The sequence below is a fragment of the Neofelis nebulosa genome, chromosome 16 (genome assembly GCF_028018385.1).
Source record: "Neofelis nebulosa isolate mNeoNeb1 chromosome 16, mNeoNeb1.pri, whole genome shotgun sequence".
Taxonomy (NCBI): Eukaryota; Metazoa; Chordata; class Mammalia; order Carnivora; family Felidae; genus Neofelis; species Neofelis nebulosa.
This window is the reverse complement of record NC_080797.1, coordinates 55,177,131-55,191,144: the sequence shown is the minus strand read 5'-3', so window position 1 is coordinate 55,191,144 and position 14,014 is coordinate 55,177,131. Positions and strand designations below refer to the sequence as shown.

General features: G+C 38.7%; 1 protein-coding gene across 21 annotated transcripts in view; it reads left to right on the top strand.

Moving 5' to 3' along the window:
* Positions 1 to 14,014, top strand: part of ACACA (acetyl-CoA carboxylase alpha) — a 280,594-nt gene that overhangs the window by 101,479 nt on the left and 165,101 nt on the right. For 20 of the 21 annotated variants that reach the window (XM_058703419.1, XM_058703413.1, XM_058703420.1 and 17 more), the window contains 5 exons: positions 241 to 351; positions 5,870 to 6,079; positions 9,496 to 9,666; positions 10,573 to 10,734; positions 11,064 to 11,227. In XM_058703419.1, coding sequence (XP_058559402.1) covers positions 241 to 351; positions 5,870 to 6,079; positions 9,496 to 9,666; positions 10,573 to 10,734; positions 11,064 to 11,227 — 818 coding nt within the window. Of the gene's footprint in view, positions 1 to 240; positions 352 to 4,341; positions 4,442 to 5,869; positions 6,080 to 9,495; positions 9,667 to 10,572; positions 10,735 to 11,063; positions 11,228 to 14,014 lie in introns of those variants that run through there. The other variant, XM_058703428.1, reaches the window with a different exon arrangement.

Genomic DNA, 14,014 nt, shown 5'->3' with positions numbered 1-14,014 from the left:
AATTGCAAATATTCAACCATTTTTTTACCTACAAAAGCCATTTCTTTTGGTTCAGCCTAATGCTACGAATACTGTTTTACTGCTTCCCCCCCCCTCCCCGCCAATAGTATGTCTTCAGGACCTTTCTATTTTACTACTTTTGGACCTACCAATGGCAGCATTCTTAAAGGGAGAAACTGCCAGTTTTCTCCTTCCCTGTTATTACTACTCTTATTTCCATTTTTCTCTTTCTTCTTGAAGGCAGCAGAGGAAGTTGGATATCCAGTAATGATCAAGGCCTCAGAAGGAGGAGGAGGGAAAGGAATCAGAAAAGTTAACAATGCAGATGACTTCCCGAACCTCTTCAGACAGGTAGAATACAAGTTGTTTTTGTTTGCTTGAATTTACATGTATATCAGAGATACATGATTTAACTCACACTATATCTACAATCTGTTATGTTGTACACCAAAAACTAATGTTGTATGTCACTTATACCTCCATAAAATAAAAGATAATGATCATAATACAATATGGATGTCCAGAAAATATGTAATTTTTTATTTTGTCTGTAAGTACTCTAGTCTTTCTCCTAGCTCCTACCTGCTTATTAGCAATGTCCAATTCAGTGTAAGTTTTTATTCAATAAGGTGATTCAAACAGTAGTTATTCTCCATAATATAAAAGTCTTCCTATATGGGAACACCTATATGATCCCTGTGGCTCACAGGACCTCATAGTGATAAGAAAGAGTCACAATGCCTTTCGACATTTTTGTGTTTCTCTTTTGCTGGCATTGTAGATAAATTATGTGGTTAGCTCCTGATTCGGATGCTCTTGCATGGCTGGGCTCAGACTCTCTGGTTGGCTTTACTTCACTTCAGTTCAAAGTGGCTGCAGGTTCCAGAGTTTATGCTATATGTCCCATCTACCTGGCCAGCTCAGCAGCCTGCACCCTCATCTGTGCTGCATGGCCACTGCACCTTGGCACAGGAACCCTATGGCAGGTCTACATTCTATCATTGGGGATTTTCTAGGAAAGCTGAGCTTCCGATATCTGCCTAACCCTCTGATTTGCAGCCATGTTGGTGTGGCCATACTACAGGTTAGTTGTGGAGGCCAAATAAATGATCTCTTTTCAGAATCTTAGATAATTGGGAGACAGAAGTCTCTTCTTTCCTGCCCGAGGACTACCCTCACATACTTGACTCACTTTCTTTTTCTCCTACCAGAAAAAGATGAGTCAGAAAAAGGAAAATTGGACACCTTCTGGGCTTTCACTTTCCTAGCTTCCCACTGTTCTTATTTTTCCCAGCATTTTTTACTTTCTACTGTCTTTTACTAGTGTCTCTGGCCACCTTCTATTTGCCCTCTTTAAAAAGCAAACAACATTAAACAGCAAACTGATAAAAGTGATAAATCCATTGTTTTACTGCATTATCCTGTTTTGAATGTCAGATTTTGAGTATTACCCTTCTTTTTCCTTTTTACCCTACATTCCTTTTGTAGTTTACCTGAATTTATAGGAAGATCAATGCCTCACAGGATCTAAAGGAAAGGACTTTCACTCTTAGAGGCAAAAGAAAAAGCATGTTAAGTTTTAAAAGTATAACTCCTTTAGGTATTTTGAAACTGCTTATTACCATGGAATCAAATAGTTCAAGAATCTAGAACACTAAGATTAAGAAGTTTTATGCGAACGTCCTTAAGTTCCAATAATGATTAACCAAATAACAAACAAATCCTCCCATTGAGAACAAACTAGAAAAGCTGGACAAAATTGTTTTACAAGTCTATTTCAAGGCATTAGAAACCTTTCAAGTTAGTAAAGAATTATGGAGCTAAGGTATAGTAGAAGAAGGAAACCCAGGGAGGTGGCATTTAAGGCCACTTTTCCCCTGGCGATATCTTTTGGTTTGAGAAGAAGCAGTTGAAAAGCTGATTGCAGTTTTCAACAGTCTTATAAGACTAAAAGGACAAAACTTAGACTTCAGGGTTTTCTAAGGAGGGTGCCCTGGGAAACTTTCCCATTTTAGGTTGGGATCTTGAAGGAACTATACCTTAGGAGTAAAAATAAACTGGAAATAGACCAACCCACACAGGCATTAAATCTCAGCTTCAAAATACTCAACCTTTGATTCAAGCAAGGAGTTCTAGGATTGCTGGTGTAACTAACCACCAGAAAGAAGCAAATATAATAATATCCAGGATCTCAAATTATTTCTATTTATTTTTCAAATGTGGTATCAAATAGCCATTTAAAGGTAAGCAGGCATATCAAATTACATGACTGAAAATCAAGAAAAATGAAAGTCAGTATAAAAGACCCCATAGAGAGTTTAGATAATGGATCTATCAGACAAGGATGTTACAGTAATTATACTTAATGTTTTCAAGGAAATTAAAGACAAGATTGAGAATTTTGTCAGAAAAGTGGAAACTATAAAGAAGAAACAAATTTTAGAGCTGAAAAGACAATAACTATAATTAAGAAGTCAGTAGAGGAGTTTAATAGCATATTAGATGCAATTGAAGAGAGAATTAGTGACTGGAAGATAGCTCAGAAGAAAATCCAGACTAAAGCATGAAGAGACAAAAGGATGAAAAATACAGAAAAGAGCATGTGAGAGATCATTTGCAAAGATGACCATAATAATTTCTCCTATTTCTCTATACACACCCTGGTATAATATGATTTTTGCCTCTCCTCTCATCAAGAAAGAGAGTCTTTTTCCCACTCTCTGAATTTTTGCTGGCCTTGTGACTTATTTTAACCAAGAGAATGTAGCAGAAATGCTGTATAAGTTCTGAAGCCTAAACCTCAACTGGTCTCGTAGTTTCTGCCATTGCCCTCTTGAATTGAGCCTCAGACTGACAAGTGAAGAGCCTGGTCTAAACTTTTGGAGAAAAAGAGGCCACATGAAGTAGAAAGGAGTTGTCCCAGCTGAGACTTCCTAGACCTACATGCTGACAGTCAGCACCACATTTGAGTCATGAATGTGAGACCCTGTTAGGCCATCCAGCCCCAGTTAAATTGTCAGATGACTACAGCTGCATGATTAGTAACTTCTGGCCAGGATCAACAGAAATACCCAACTGAGCCCCAGTCAATTGCTGTAAACAAATCAAATGCTCAGTGTCCTGTTACTAAATTTTTGGTGGTTTGTTAAGCATCAATGGGTAACTGCCACAGAAATTGATACCTAAAGGTGTGATGCTGCCATAACAAAAAGTAAAATATGTCGCATTGGCTTTAAGACTGGCTCATACATGGAGGCTGGGGAAATGGTGGAGATTGTCAATGAAGACTGGAGGAATGGTGGATAGGCAGTGAGGGAATTATTAGTAGGGTCTGGAAAAAAGGGTAGCATATGTTCTGTAATGATGGAACAAATTGTCTGAGGTAACTTGGAAAATAGAGAATGTATTTAATGAACTCATGGACCTAATTAAGGAAATCTCTAGACAGAATGTTGAAAGTATCTCGAATCCTTCTGGTTACTTATGCTAAGGAATAATAAGAGAGATGAGCTAAAGAAGGTGTTTCAAACTTGTTGAGTTTGAAAACAGAACTTTTTTTCATTCCCAGTCTCTCCACCTGGTAAAAAGATCCTCAAAGTAAAAAGTGACCTCAGGGTAAAGGCCAAGTCATGAATAGCTGTGAGATCCTTTAAGGCTTAGAGATATTTAAGACACTACCTGGTGGATTATCCTCTCAGCTAAAAGGAAAGAGTTTCAAAGAATCTTAAAGGTGTTATCCCACAGCAGGGTGATATGCCCAAAGTATAGAGATATCTGTGCAGAAAAGTTATGGATGTATCTTTTGGGGCAAGGAGTAAATCCCCCAGTGTGATTCATAGGAAGCCCACAAAGTTTTCAATGGACTTGTACTGATAATTACACCAAAGGGCCTAAAAGGGACAGAGGTAGTTCAAACTTCAAAGAGCCTTGTGGGTTTTCAATTTCCTATAAACAGGAAGCAGAGTGAGAAAGCTATTCAGCTGTAAACATCTAATAAAAAGATTTGTCAGAGAGCAGAGCCAGGAGCCCAGAGAGCATAGCTAAGAACAAAGGAGAGCCATGCACCGTGGATTAGGAAGATCACTGCCAGGGAGCAGAACAAGACCCTGAAAAATTTCCCTGCCCCTAGAGTAAGGGAACCTGACATGTACCCATCTGGACTTCAGAGTTGCTATGGAACAGTGACCACTGTGTACTTCCCATCCTCTCTTCTTTGAACAGGATTATCCTTTATGGTTATCCTTTCCCCATCTCATCATTAAATAGTGGGGGTGTTGGGGCAGATAACTTGTCTTTTTAGTTCCCAGATCGTTGGATCAAGAGAAATTGCACCTGAGGAGCTGCACCCAAGGAGTCTTATTCGCATCTGGACATGATTCATGAGAAAATGGACGTCAAGCCTGATGCCATGATTGGATGACTTTGGGGGTCTTGGGAGGGGGTGAGTCTATTTTGCATGTGGGAGGTCTATGAATTATTGTGGCCAGAGGGTGGACCATAGTAGATTGTTTGCAGACATGGCCGCAATAACTCCTCCCATCCTTGTATGTATCCTTTTGCAATGTGATTGCCTTTCCTCTCATCAAGAGGTGGCATCTCTTTTTCCACCCCTTGAGTCTTAGCTGGCCCTGTGGCTTGCTTAAACCATTAGAATGTGGCAAAAGTGGTGTTGTGTAAGTTCTAGAGCCTAGGGCTTGTGAAGCCTTGGAGCTTCTGCCCTCACCGTCTTGGAACACTGCATTGAAGAAGCCTGATCTAGCACATTGGAGAATGAGAGGCCACATGCTATAAATAAGCTGTTCCAGTCGAGGCTCCCTTGACCTACCTGCCAACAGTCACCACAAGTCACCCGACATTTGAGTGAGACCATTCAGCCCCACTTGAACTACCAGATGATGATATGCACAAATGACCCCAGGCAAGAGCAGAAGAACAACTGCCCAGACGAGGACAGTATCGTGAGCAAATGAAACAGTTGCTGTCCTAAGTAACCCACTGAGTTTTGGGGGACTTGCTACATAGCAAAACAGCATAAAAGACATATGGGATACAGTGAGATGATCTAATATCATGCACTTGGAATCTCAGAAATGAGAGAGAATGGAACAGAAGCAATATTTGAAGAAATCATGGAGCAGAAACGATATTTGAAGAGATAATGGTTAAGAAGTATCCTGAAGTTACATAAAAGTTACTAAGCACAGATTAAAAAAGTACTATGAGTCCCACAGCACAAATACAGAGAAAACCACATCTAAGATTATCAGAATAAATCTGCTACCTCAATCCCCTAAAAAAAAGAGAGAAAAAGAGAAAATATTAAAGCAGCCGGAAAAAAATTGCTTTCAGAGGAGTAATGATTGATAGTGGACATCTCAGTAGAAACAGTGGAAGCCAGAAAACATTGGATTGTCTTTACAGTGCTGAAAGAAGGTAACCGCCAGTGTAGAATTTTGTATCTAGTGGCATTATGCTTCAAAACTGAAGATCAAAATCCTTCAACTACAACACCCTCTGTGACGTGATGTGAACCAAGAAAGCATCTAGTCTGGAGCCCGTTGTACATTTGGCTGTCTGGAGTTGATGGCAGTATTTTACCCTTTTGTGGGATTTGTGTGTGTGTCTTTTCAGACTATTTTGTTTTTCACTTTTGTAACACATTGGGTGTTCATATGTTTCATAGTCATCTATTAATATTGGTTATATAACTAAGAATTCAACATCTTAATAGGTGAGGGCATGAACTATATTTTATTCTTTTTTTGTATTCCTGCTAATTAACATGGTCCCTGACACTTCTAGGCATCTGCCTGTTGAAATTGAAGTGCTTACCACTTAAGAATTTGTTTTATTTCCTCTTCTAATATAGGTTCAAGCTGAAGTCCCTGGATCTCCTATATTTGTGATGAGACTAGCCAAACAATCCCGTCATCTCGAGGTACAGATTTTAGCAGATCAGTATGGCAATGCTATCTCTCTGTTTGGTCGTGACTGCTCTGTGCAGCGCAGGCATCAGAAGATTATTGAAGAAGCACCAGCTGCTATTGCTACTCCAGCAGTATTCGAACATATGGAACAGGTGTGTATATGAAAAGCTGTAATTTTTGTTTTCTTACACAGAACTACTACTCATTCAGTTCATAGGACTCCTGCTCATTCAATTCATACACCTGAGAATAGTGGAATTTCAAGTGGTTCTAGATAATTGCTAAGATTATATCCTTGTCCTAGAGGAAAAATAATCCTACTCTTCTCCCTCTAAACATTTCCGGCTCTAAATTAGTTAACACTTTTGATAAAAATGAGTGTACTGTTTCGAGTATGGGTAAAAAAGAGAAATGATTGGGGACAGTGAATTTTTTTTTTTTTTTTTTAAGCAACCTCCTGATAAGCAGGTAGTTCCATTTTCTAGTTGATTATCTTTGAGTCTTCAGATGTCTTTTTTCAGATCCATTATCTCTTAAAAGGTCTTCTGAGCATCTTAAAGTTTATATATTCTATATTTTTGTGTAGAAAAGAATTCTCAACAGTCTTGCAAGGTTTCTTGGAAACAGTTGTAGTTTAGGGGTCTGAACATGGTCTTTTCTGGAATAGTAACTGAGTCTTCATCTTATTGGAAATATATTTTCCATCTCTTTTTTCCTGAATTCCAAACAAGCTAAATATATGGTCTTCTGTTTTGGAAGTTTAATTCCTACATGTGTATGCATTAATTAAGAATTTTTCTTTAACTGCTATGATAAGGAGGCCTCCAAAATACAGTGGCCTTTTTTTGTTTTGTTTTTGAGAGAGAAAGAGGTAGGGGGCAGGTAGGGGCAGAGGGAGAGAGAGAATCCTAAGCAGGGGGCTCAGTCTCATGACTGTGAGATCATGACCCAAGCCGAAATCAAGAGTCTGATGCTTAACCGACTGAGCCACTCAGGTACACTCAAATACAGTGACTTAAACAAGGTGTAAATTGTCTTTCTCTCTCTACCATCATTGAGAGATGAGTTGGTACCAGGGATCCATTCTTACTGCTGTGTTGTTCACTAGGAAAGGGGTGAGCAAACTCCCTTGGTGAGCAAGCCAAATCCAACCTGCCAACTTTTTTTTAATGCATATTTATTTTGAGAGGAGGCAGGGGTGGGAGGAGAGAGAGAACAAATGGGGGAGGGGCAGAGAGAATCCCAAGCAGGCTCCTCACTGTCAGCATGGAGCCGGACATGGGGCTCGATCCCATGAACTGCAAGATCATGACCTGAGCCAAAATCAGGAGTCAGACACTTAAACAATTGAGCCATCCAGGCGTCCCATAACCTGTTAACTTTTTTTGTAAATAAAAATTTATTGGATCTCAGCCACATTAATTTATTTATGTTATAGCCCACAAAGCTGAAAATAATTATTATTTGGTCCTTTAATGAAAATGTTTGCCAACACTTGCCCTAGGGTGTCATTATCTTCATGATTAAAGCTTCTTCATAAGATTATGTTCATATTGTAGCTTGTGGGAGGGGGAGAGGAAGGACTTAGAGGGCAGGCATGTAAAAATGTGATTCAGAAGTTACCCATATTCTGCTCATATCCCATTGGACAAAATTCAGTTACACAATCACACCTACCTGTAGGGGGTGTCAGGAATTGTGGTCACTAACTGGGTGGCCATATACTCAGCTGAAATTCAGGAGATTCTGTTACTAAATGATACAAAGAAAAATCACTGGAGAGCATTTAATAATCTGCCTCAGTCTGCTCCTCTGGCTACCCGTTATCCTTTCACACCCTTTTTCTCACTCTTAGAACATATTTAGTCTTTCCCCAACAAAATCAGCCCAAAGTCCCATCCAATTACTACATTCAGCCCAGAGTCCAGGATCTCTAAGAAATGTACAGTTCTCGCCATTAAATGTTCATGTGGTTTTTCATGGGCCAATGATCTAAAATTCAAGTTGTGTACCCCTTATTATTCTTCCCTGTAGCATATACACAATATACAGTGGTGGAATATGAGCAGGATAAGTCCCACTTGGAAAAAAGATAAAAAATATACATAATCATTGGTCCATAGCAGTTATCAAATCCTTCTAGACAGGAATTATGATGATTTCCTGCCTTGTATTAGAGTAATACCTCAGTTAGCCCCCTGGCTGCCTCTGGTTCTGCTGTCTGGAAGTAAATCCCTTATCCATCATCCCTGAAATACCTGTCTTTGTTCCCTGCAAAGTTCTTCCTCATTGAGGTTTCTCTGTGATTGGCCTTTGGAGACTGTGCCTTCTTTGGCAGAGTTGGTGCAAGAGGAGAGCCACAAATATTACTCTAGTTATCAATCACAGGCTTTTCAAGGCCAGGTTTGTGGTGTGTTCAGAAATACAGTACCTTCAAAATCTAGTTTCTGGACTGTGTGCTTCTAGTCAGCTTCAGGTAAGAGTAACCACACCCTAAGATTTCTGGAGATAGTAACTTTTCCTCTAATAGTGAATCTTTGATACCGGGTTGCTTCAGGGTGAGAATCTAATCTGGTTCGGGGATATAAAAGTAGTTGATTTTTTTCACATTCTGACTTTTTCTATTTTTCTTAGACTTCATGTGTTGTCAGTGTTCCAAGTTATTGTAGAAGACAGTTTATCAAGTGTTTTGTTATGCCTAACAGTGAGACCACAACTTTTTTAGTCTGCAATATTTGTTTCCTTGCTACCCACTACTCTTTTGCTAAGGTAGCATCCCCATGTTTTAATTTTTCTAAATAGTAGCATTATCTGAATTTTATAATTTCTGTATGGATTAGTATACAGGTTAAGCTGCTTAAAAAAGAGATCCAAAAAATACAATGACTTAGATGAGATAGAAGTTTATTTTTCCTTCCTCTCATAATCTGAGGTAAGCTCTCCAGGGTTAGTAGGACAGTTCTACTTCCTGAGGCCATCTTGCAATTCAGGTTCTTTCTGTTTTGTTCTGCCATTCTTAGTGTGTTCTCATCTGCATGGTGGAAACTGGTGTGAACTATCATGATTACATTCCAGTCCACAGAAGGGGAAAAGCTAGGAATAGAGGACAAGTAGTTTCATTTCCAAAACCCGATTCAGTGCTTATGCGTATTACTCACTAATGCTGACATTATACATGTCAAAACTGAGTCACTAGCTAAAGAGAGGTTGAAGAGTATAGTCTTTAGCTGGACAGCCATGTTTCTAGGAAGATGACCAGGAATACTACAAACCAGGGCACACTGAATAGTCTGTCACAATGTTTTATTGCCTGTATATACTTATACTGATAGGGTGAGGTTGCCTATGATGCCAGGTGAAAAACAGTTCTCCCCCGACTCTGGATTGAGTTTGGCACCCATGTCTAGGCACCTTGTGTAATAATCAGAGAGAGTGAAATTTACTCTCATGTGGCTAAAGACCTTTGGTGGCTCTTGTAAACAGTGGATATTTGAGTCAGGGAGAGGCTGTAGGGTCCACCAGCTGGTCAAGGTGAGACACTCATGTTGACTTGTATTTCTTCTTTGAGTGTGCGGTGAAACTTGCCAAAATGGTTGGTTATGTGAGTGCAGGGACTGTCGAATACCTCTACAGCCAGGATGGAAGCTTCTACTTTCTGGAACTGAACCCTCGGCTACAGGTGGAGCACCCTTGTACAGAGATGGTGGCTGATGTCAACCTCCCTGCAGCGCAACTCCAAGTGAGTCACCCTGATCTTGGCTGAGAGAGTTGCCTAGAGAAGTTCTGAATGTCAGAGATGCCTGAGAAACTGGTTTAACTGGTGTCTGATAAAGAGAAGCACCTCCTATCTGAGTCTCATCTAATGTTCATCTTGTGCTATGTGGGTTGTGATGTGTGGGTTGGCTTTCCTGATGGGGTACAAATCTAGTAATACTATCATATTTTTTAGCCAGACACATGTGATAGAAACTGTCATAGTTTAGAAAGAAACTTTAAAAATAATATGCTTTATTTGATTATTTTAATTGGAAAAAACCCTTGTAATTGTCCTCTACTCCTTATTACTCATGTTCTATATTAAAGCAATTCCACATCAGAGTGGTGGTTGTAGTTTCTCCTGGCAAGACTATGGCAGCACATTACTTTTATAATGTTCAAAGTGCTAGCTGTCAATAATGTTTTCTCCACTCATCCCAGGAAACAAGCGTGGGCGAAGCAGTAATTAATGGCTAATGATGAGGTCTGATATTATTTGTATCTAATATGTTCTTTGCCCACATTGGGAGCTCCTTCTGGGTTTCCATTAAGGACCAAAGATTTATTTACTTCCTCCAGTGGTTTGTGTAAATAATTATGAAGTAATTATGACACAGTTAGGACTTTTTAGCTGTCTGAACTTCTTGGATAGGCACTTACACGAACTCTTCCTATATATATTTTAATTCTGCTCCTTTAATGGAGAAATGCAATAGACACACACACACAACTTAGAGTTACCTATTCGATTATTGTAGAATACAGGTTACAATAGAAATAGAGTATTTTAGGTGAAGCTTACTAAAATGAAAAATCTTGTAGGTAATCTGATAGCCTCCACATTTTAAGGAAAGTAACTGTGAAAAATGAGTGATATGTTTCCTTTCAGATTGCCATGGGGATCCCTCTGTATAGAATCAAGGATATTCGTATGATGTATGGAGTATCTCCCTGGGGTGATGCTCCCATTGATTTTGAAAATTCTGCTCATGTTCCTTGCCCAAGGGGCCATGTTATTGCTGCTCGGATCACTAGTGAAAATCCAGATGAGGTAACCCATCACTTAAAAGGTTTATGCTTTTTTTTTTTTTTTTCTATCTTGTGACTCCCTCTGGAGATGGAAATTTATAGAAGTCTCATCAGAGCAGACAAATAAGTGATCACTGCTCCCTTGGCCATTTAATCCAACTTTAGTCATTATGGAGTCCTTATTGGGTGGGTAGCACTGGATGTTGGCTCTCAAGCCTTTCTGATTTTTGTGCATCATTTCTGCTTTTGTGTATGATTAACACAGAGTCTAAACAGTGAATGAAGAGTGAACAGTATGTTCTCTTCCTTGGAAGTATAATATGGTTTCTCATATTCTTCATTCTCTAACAGGGTTTTAAGCCCAGCTCAGGAACAGTTCAGGAACTGAATTTCCGTAGCAATAAGAATGTTTGGGGTTATTTCAGTGTTGCTGCTGCAGGGGGCCTTCACGAATTTGCTGATTCTCAGTTTGGTCACTGCTTCTCTTGGGGAGAAAACAGAGAGGAAGCAATTTCGTGAGTATAATAACATTTGATTGCATTAAAAAAAATAAATTTGTTCTAATCTTCAGTGAATGTGTGATCATGGGAATGGAAATTGTCTGCTACAGAAGTACTGATACTGTTTTGGAGGAAATATATCTTCAGTTGTACTTGCGTTCATGTTTTGTTAAATTATGCAGTGTTTGGCAGATGTTTTTCTGTTTGTTCTGAGTCTTTTCAAGTATTCTTACTTTAAATATTTTTGATAAGTTTATAAAATTGATTGCTTTAAAGAAATCATATTTTTCCACAGAAACATTGTTTTGGTGGGGGAGGTAGATTCTTGACCAAGAGTTTGGTATCATATAAAATCATAGGTGGGATCTGCTGTTTGTCATCAAAATAAAGGTATGGCTGTAAATGTCCTACAGTCATTTAAAATAATAAAGTTAAGGGTCCCTGGGTGGCTCAGTCGGTTAAGGGTCTTGATTTTTGGCTCAGGTCTTGATCTCATGGCCAATTGAGCATGAAGCCTGTTTAAGATTCTCTCTTTCTCCCTCTGCCCCTCCCCTGCTCTTTCTCTCTCAAAAAAAATTTTTTTTAATAAACATATATATATTTTACTTTTTTAAAAAGTTTATTCATTTATTTTTGAGAGAGGGAGAAAGTGTGAGCAAGGGAGGGCAGAAAGAGAGAGGGAAAGAGAGAGAATCCCAAGTAGGCTTCCACAGTTAGCACAGAGAGCCTGACACGGGGCTCGAGTCAATGAACCGTGAGATTATGACCTGAACTGAAGTCTGACTTTTTTTTTTTTAATTTTTTTTTTTTTAAATGTTTATTTTTTGAGACAATGTGAGAGACAGAGGGAGACACAGGATCCCAAGCGGGCTCCAGGCTCTGAGCTGTCAGCACAGAGCCTGACGCGGGGCCCAAACTCACGGACAGTGAGATCGTGACCTGAGCCGAAGTCGGACGCTCAGCCGACTAAGCCACCCAGGCGCCCTGAAGTCTGACTTTTAACCAACTAAGCCACCCAGGCACACAGCCCCTGCCAGTTTTTTTTTTTTTGAATAATAAAGTCAAACTGCTTGTTATGTAAAAACTATATAAGGGAACTATCCACATTGTTTATGAGACCTTAGTGTGCTATGACATATACACATAACTTATACACATATGACTGCTATGTCATAAGTTATTAATATTCTATTAAACATAAATATTAACATTAATTTTTATTATATTGTTAATTAAACATTAAAAAATACTACAAGCAATTCTGCTTTCCTAAAACGTAGGGCTCTAGGAAGTAATTGTAACACTTCAGATATTTTAGAGTATCAAAATTGAACTAGTTCTTTCTATTTTTTTTTTAATGTTTATTTTTGAGAGAGAGAGAGACAGAACGTGAGTGGGGGAGGGGCAGAGAGAGATGGAGACACAGAATATGAAACAGGCTCCAGGCTCCACACTATCAGCACAGAGCCTGATATGCAGCTCAGACTTATAAACTGTGAGATCATGACCTGAGCTGAAGTCAGACACTTAACCGTCTGAGCCACCCAGGTGCCTTAGTTCTTTCTATTTTTTAATGGTATATTTTCTTGAACCACCTATGTTTATAACCATTTCCTTGACCTTCGATCTGTATCCATCCATAGGCTGAGTAGTCAATAGATATTTATTAATAATATCAGCTTTTTAATAATGTGTATACAGAAGTAGGGAACTCTTAATTTTTCTCTATTTTGTCTTCTACAGTTCTTCCCATTTATTCAAAACTATAAGTAAAGTTTTTCAAAATTAAAGCAATACTACCAGAAAAATTGTCTGCTATAAAGATGACTTTTTCTTTTGCAGCTATATTCTGCTTTACCAAAGTAAAGAAAGCTTACACTAGAACTTGTAAAATTGGTGGCTTTCCAACTAGTCACAGCCACAGATGTGTTTTTATTGGCTTGCAGAGTGTTAATTTTTAAAAAATTGCCAATATTTAAAAATTGGGAGATTGAAATAAATATATGGATTTCTGCCTTCTCTTAAAAATGGGATGATAATGACAACACTGGTTTTATATTCCACTTGGCAAAGTTTACTGAAGCTTTGTGTGGCTGCTGCTTTTAGAGGAAACATGAACTCTCTCACCCAGCCCCCATCCATTCTGCCTCACTCATTTACATTCCCAGAGTGGCCTCTATTGGTATTTAGGTTTAAAGTCTTGATTACAGAGACCACTGAGTATTTTCTATAGCACATGTCCTCTAATCTGGTTCAGAAGCCTTTGCTCCTTACCTCCTGACCTGCTCTGTACATTTCTCTATGGTGTGAAGCTAACTAGGTTAACTTCTAGCATGTTAAAAATATGGTCTTTATAATAAACTTGCTTCTTGACAACATGCCAGAAGTTCATTCTTCAGCTCAGTTTGTTTCTTCTTTCTGCATAACATTAGATCTATATTCTTCAGTTTGGTGTGCATATTCTTATTTTCCAGAATAGCCTCAATCCCCATTTCAGCATTATTTCCCATAGATAGTCATCTAAATACCATGAGAACAGGGCCATGTTTATCTTATTGCTGCTGTATCCCCTGAACATAGTGTTTAGTAAATATTTGTTGAATAAATGGCTTTGTCACTAGTTCCTGTCCTCATACCTCAATCCTAATGTACCCTGAACACAACCCATGTTTTTGTCCCTCTTTCCCTTTGTTTTTGCCATTTCCTGTGTCCATTCATTCATTCATTACATTTATCAGATATTTTCTTAATATCTGTTGGTGATGGCAATATAATGAAGACACAAATAGAGTCTGTGTTCTA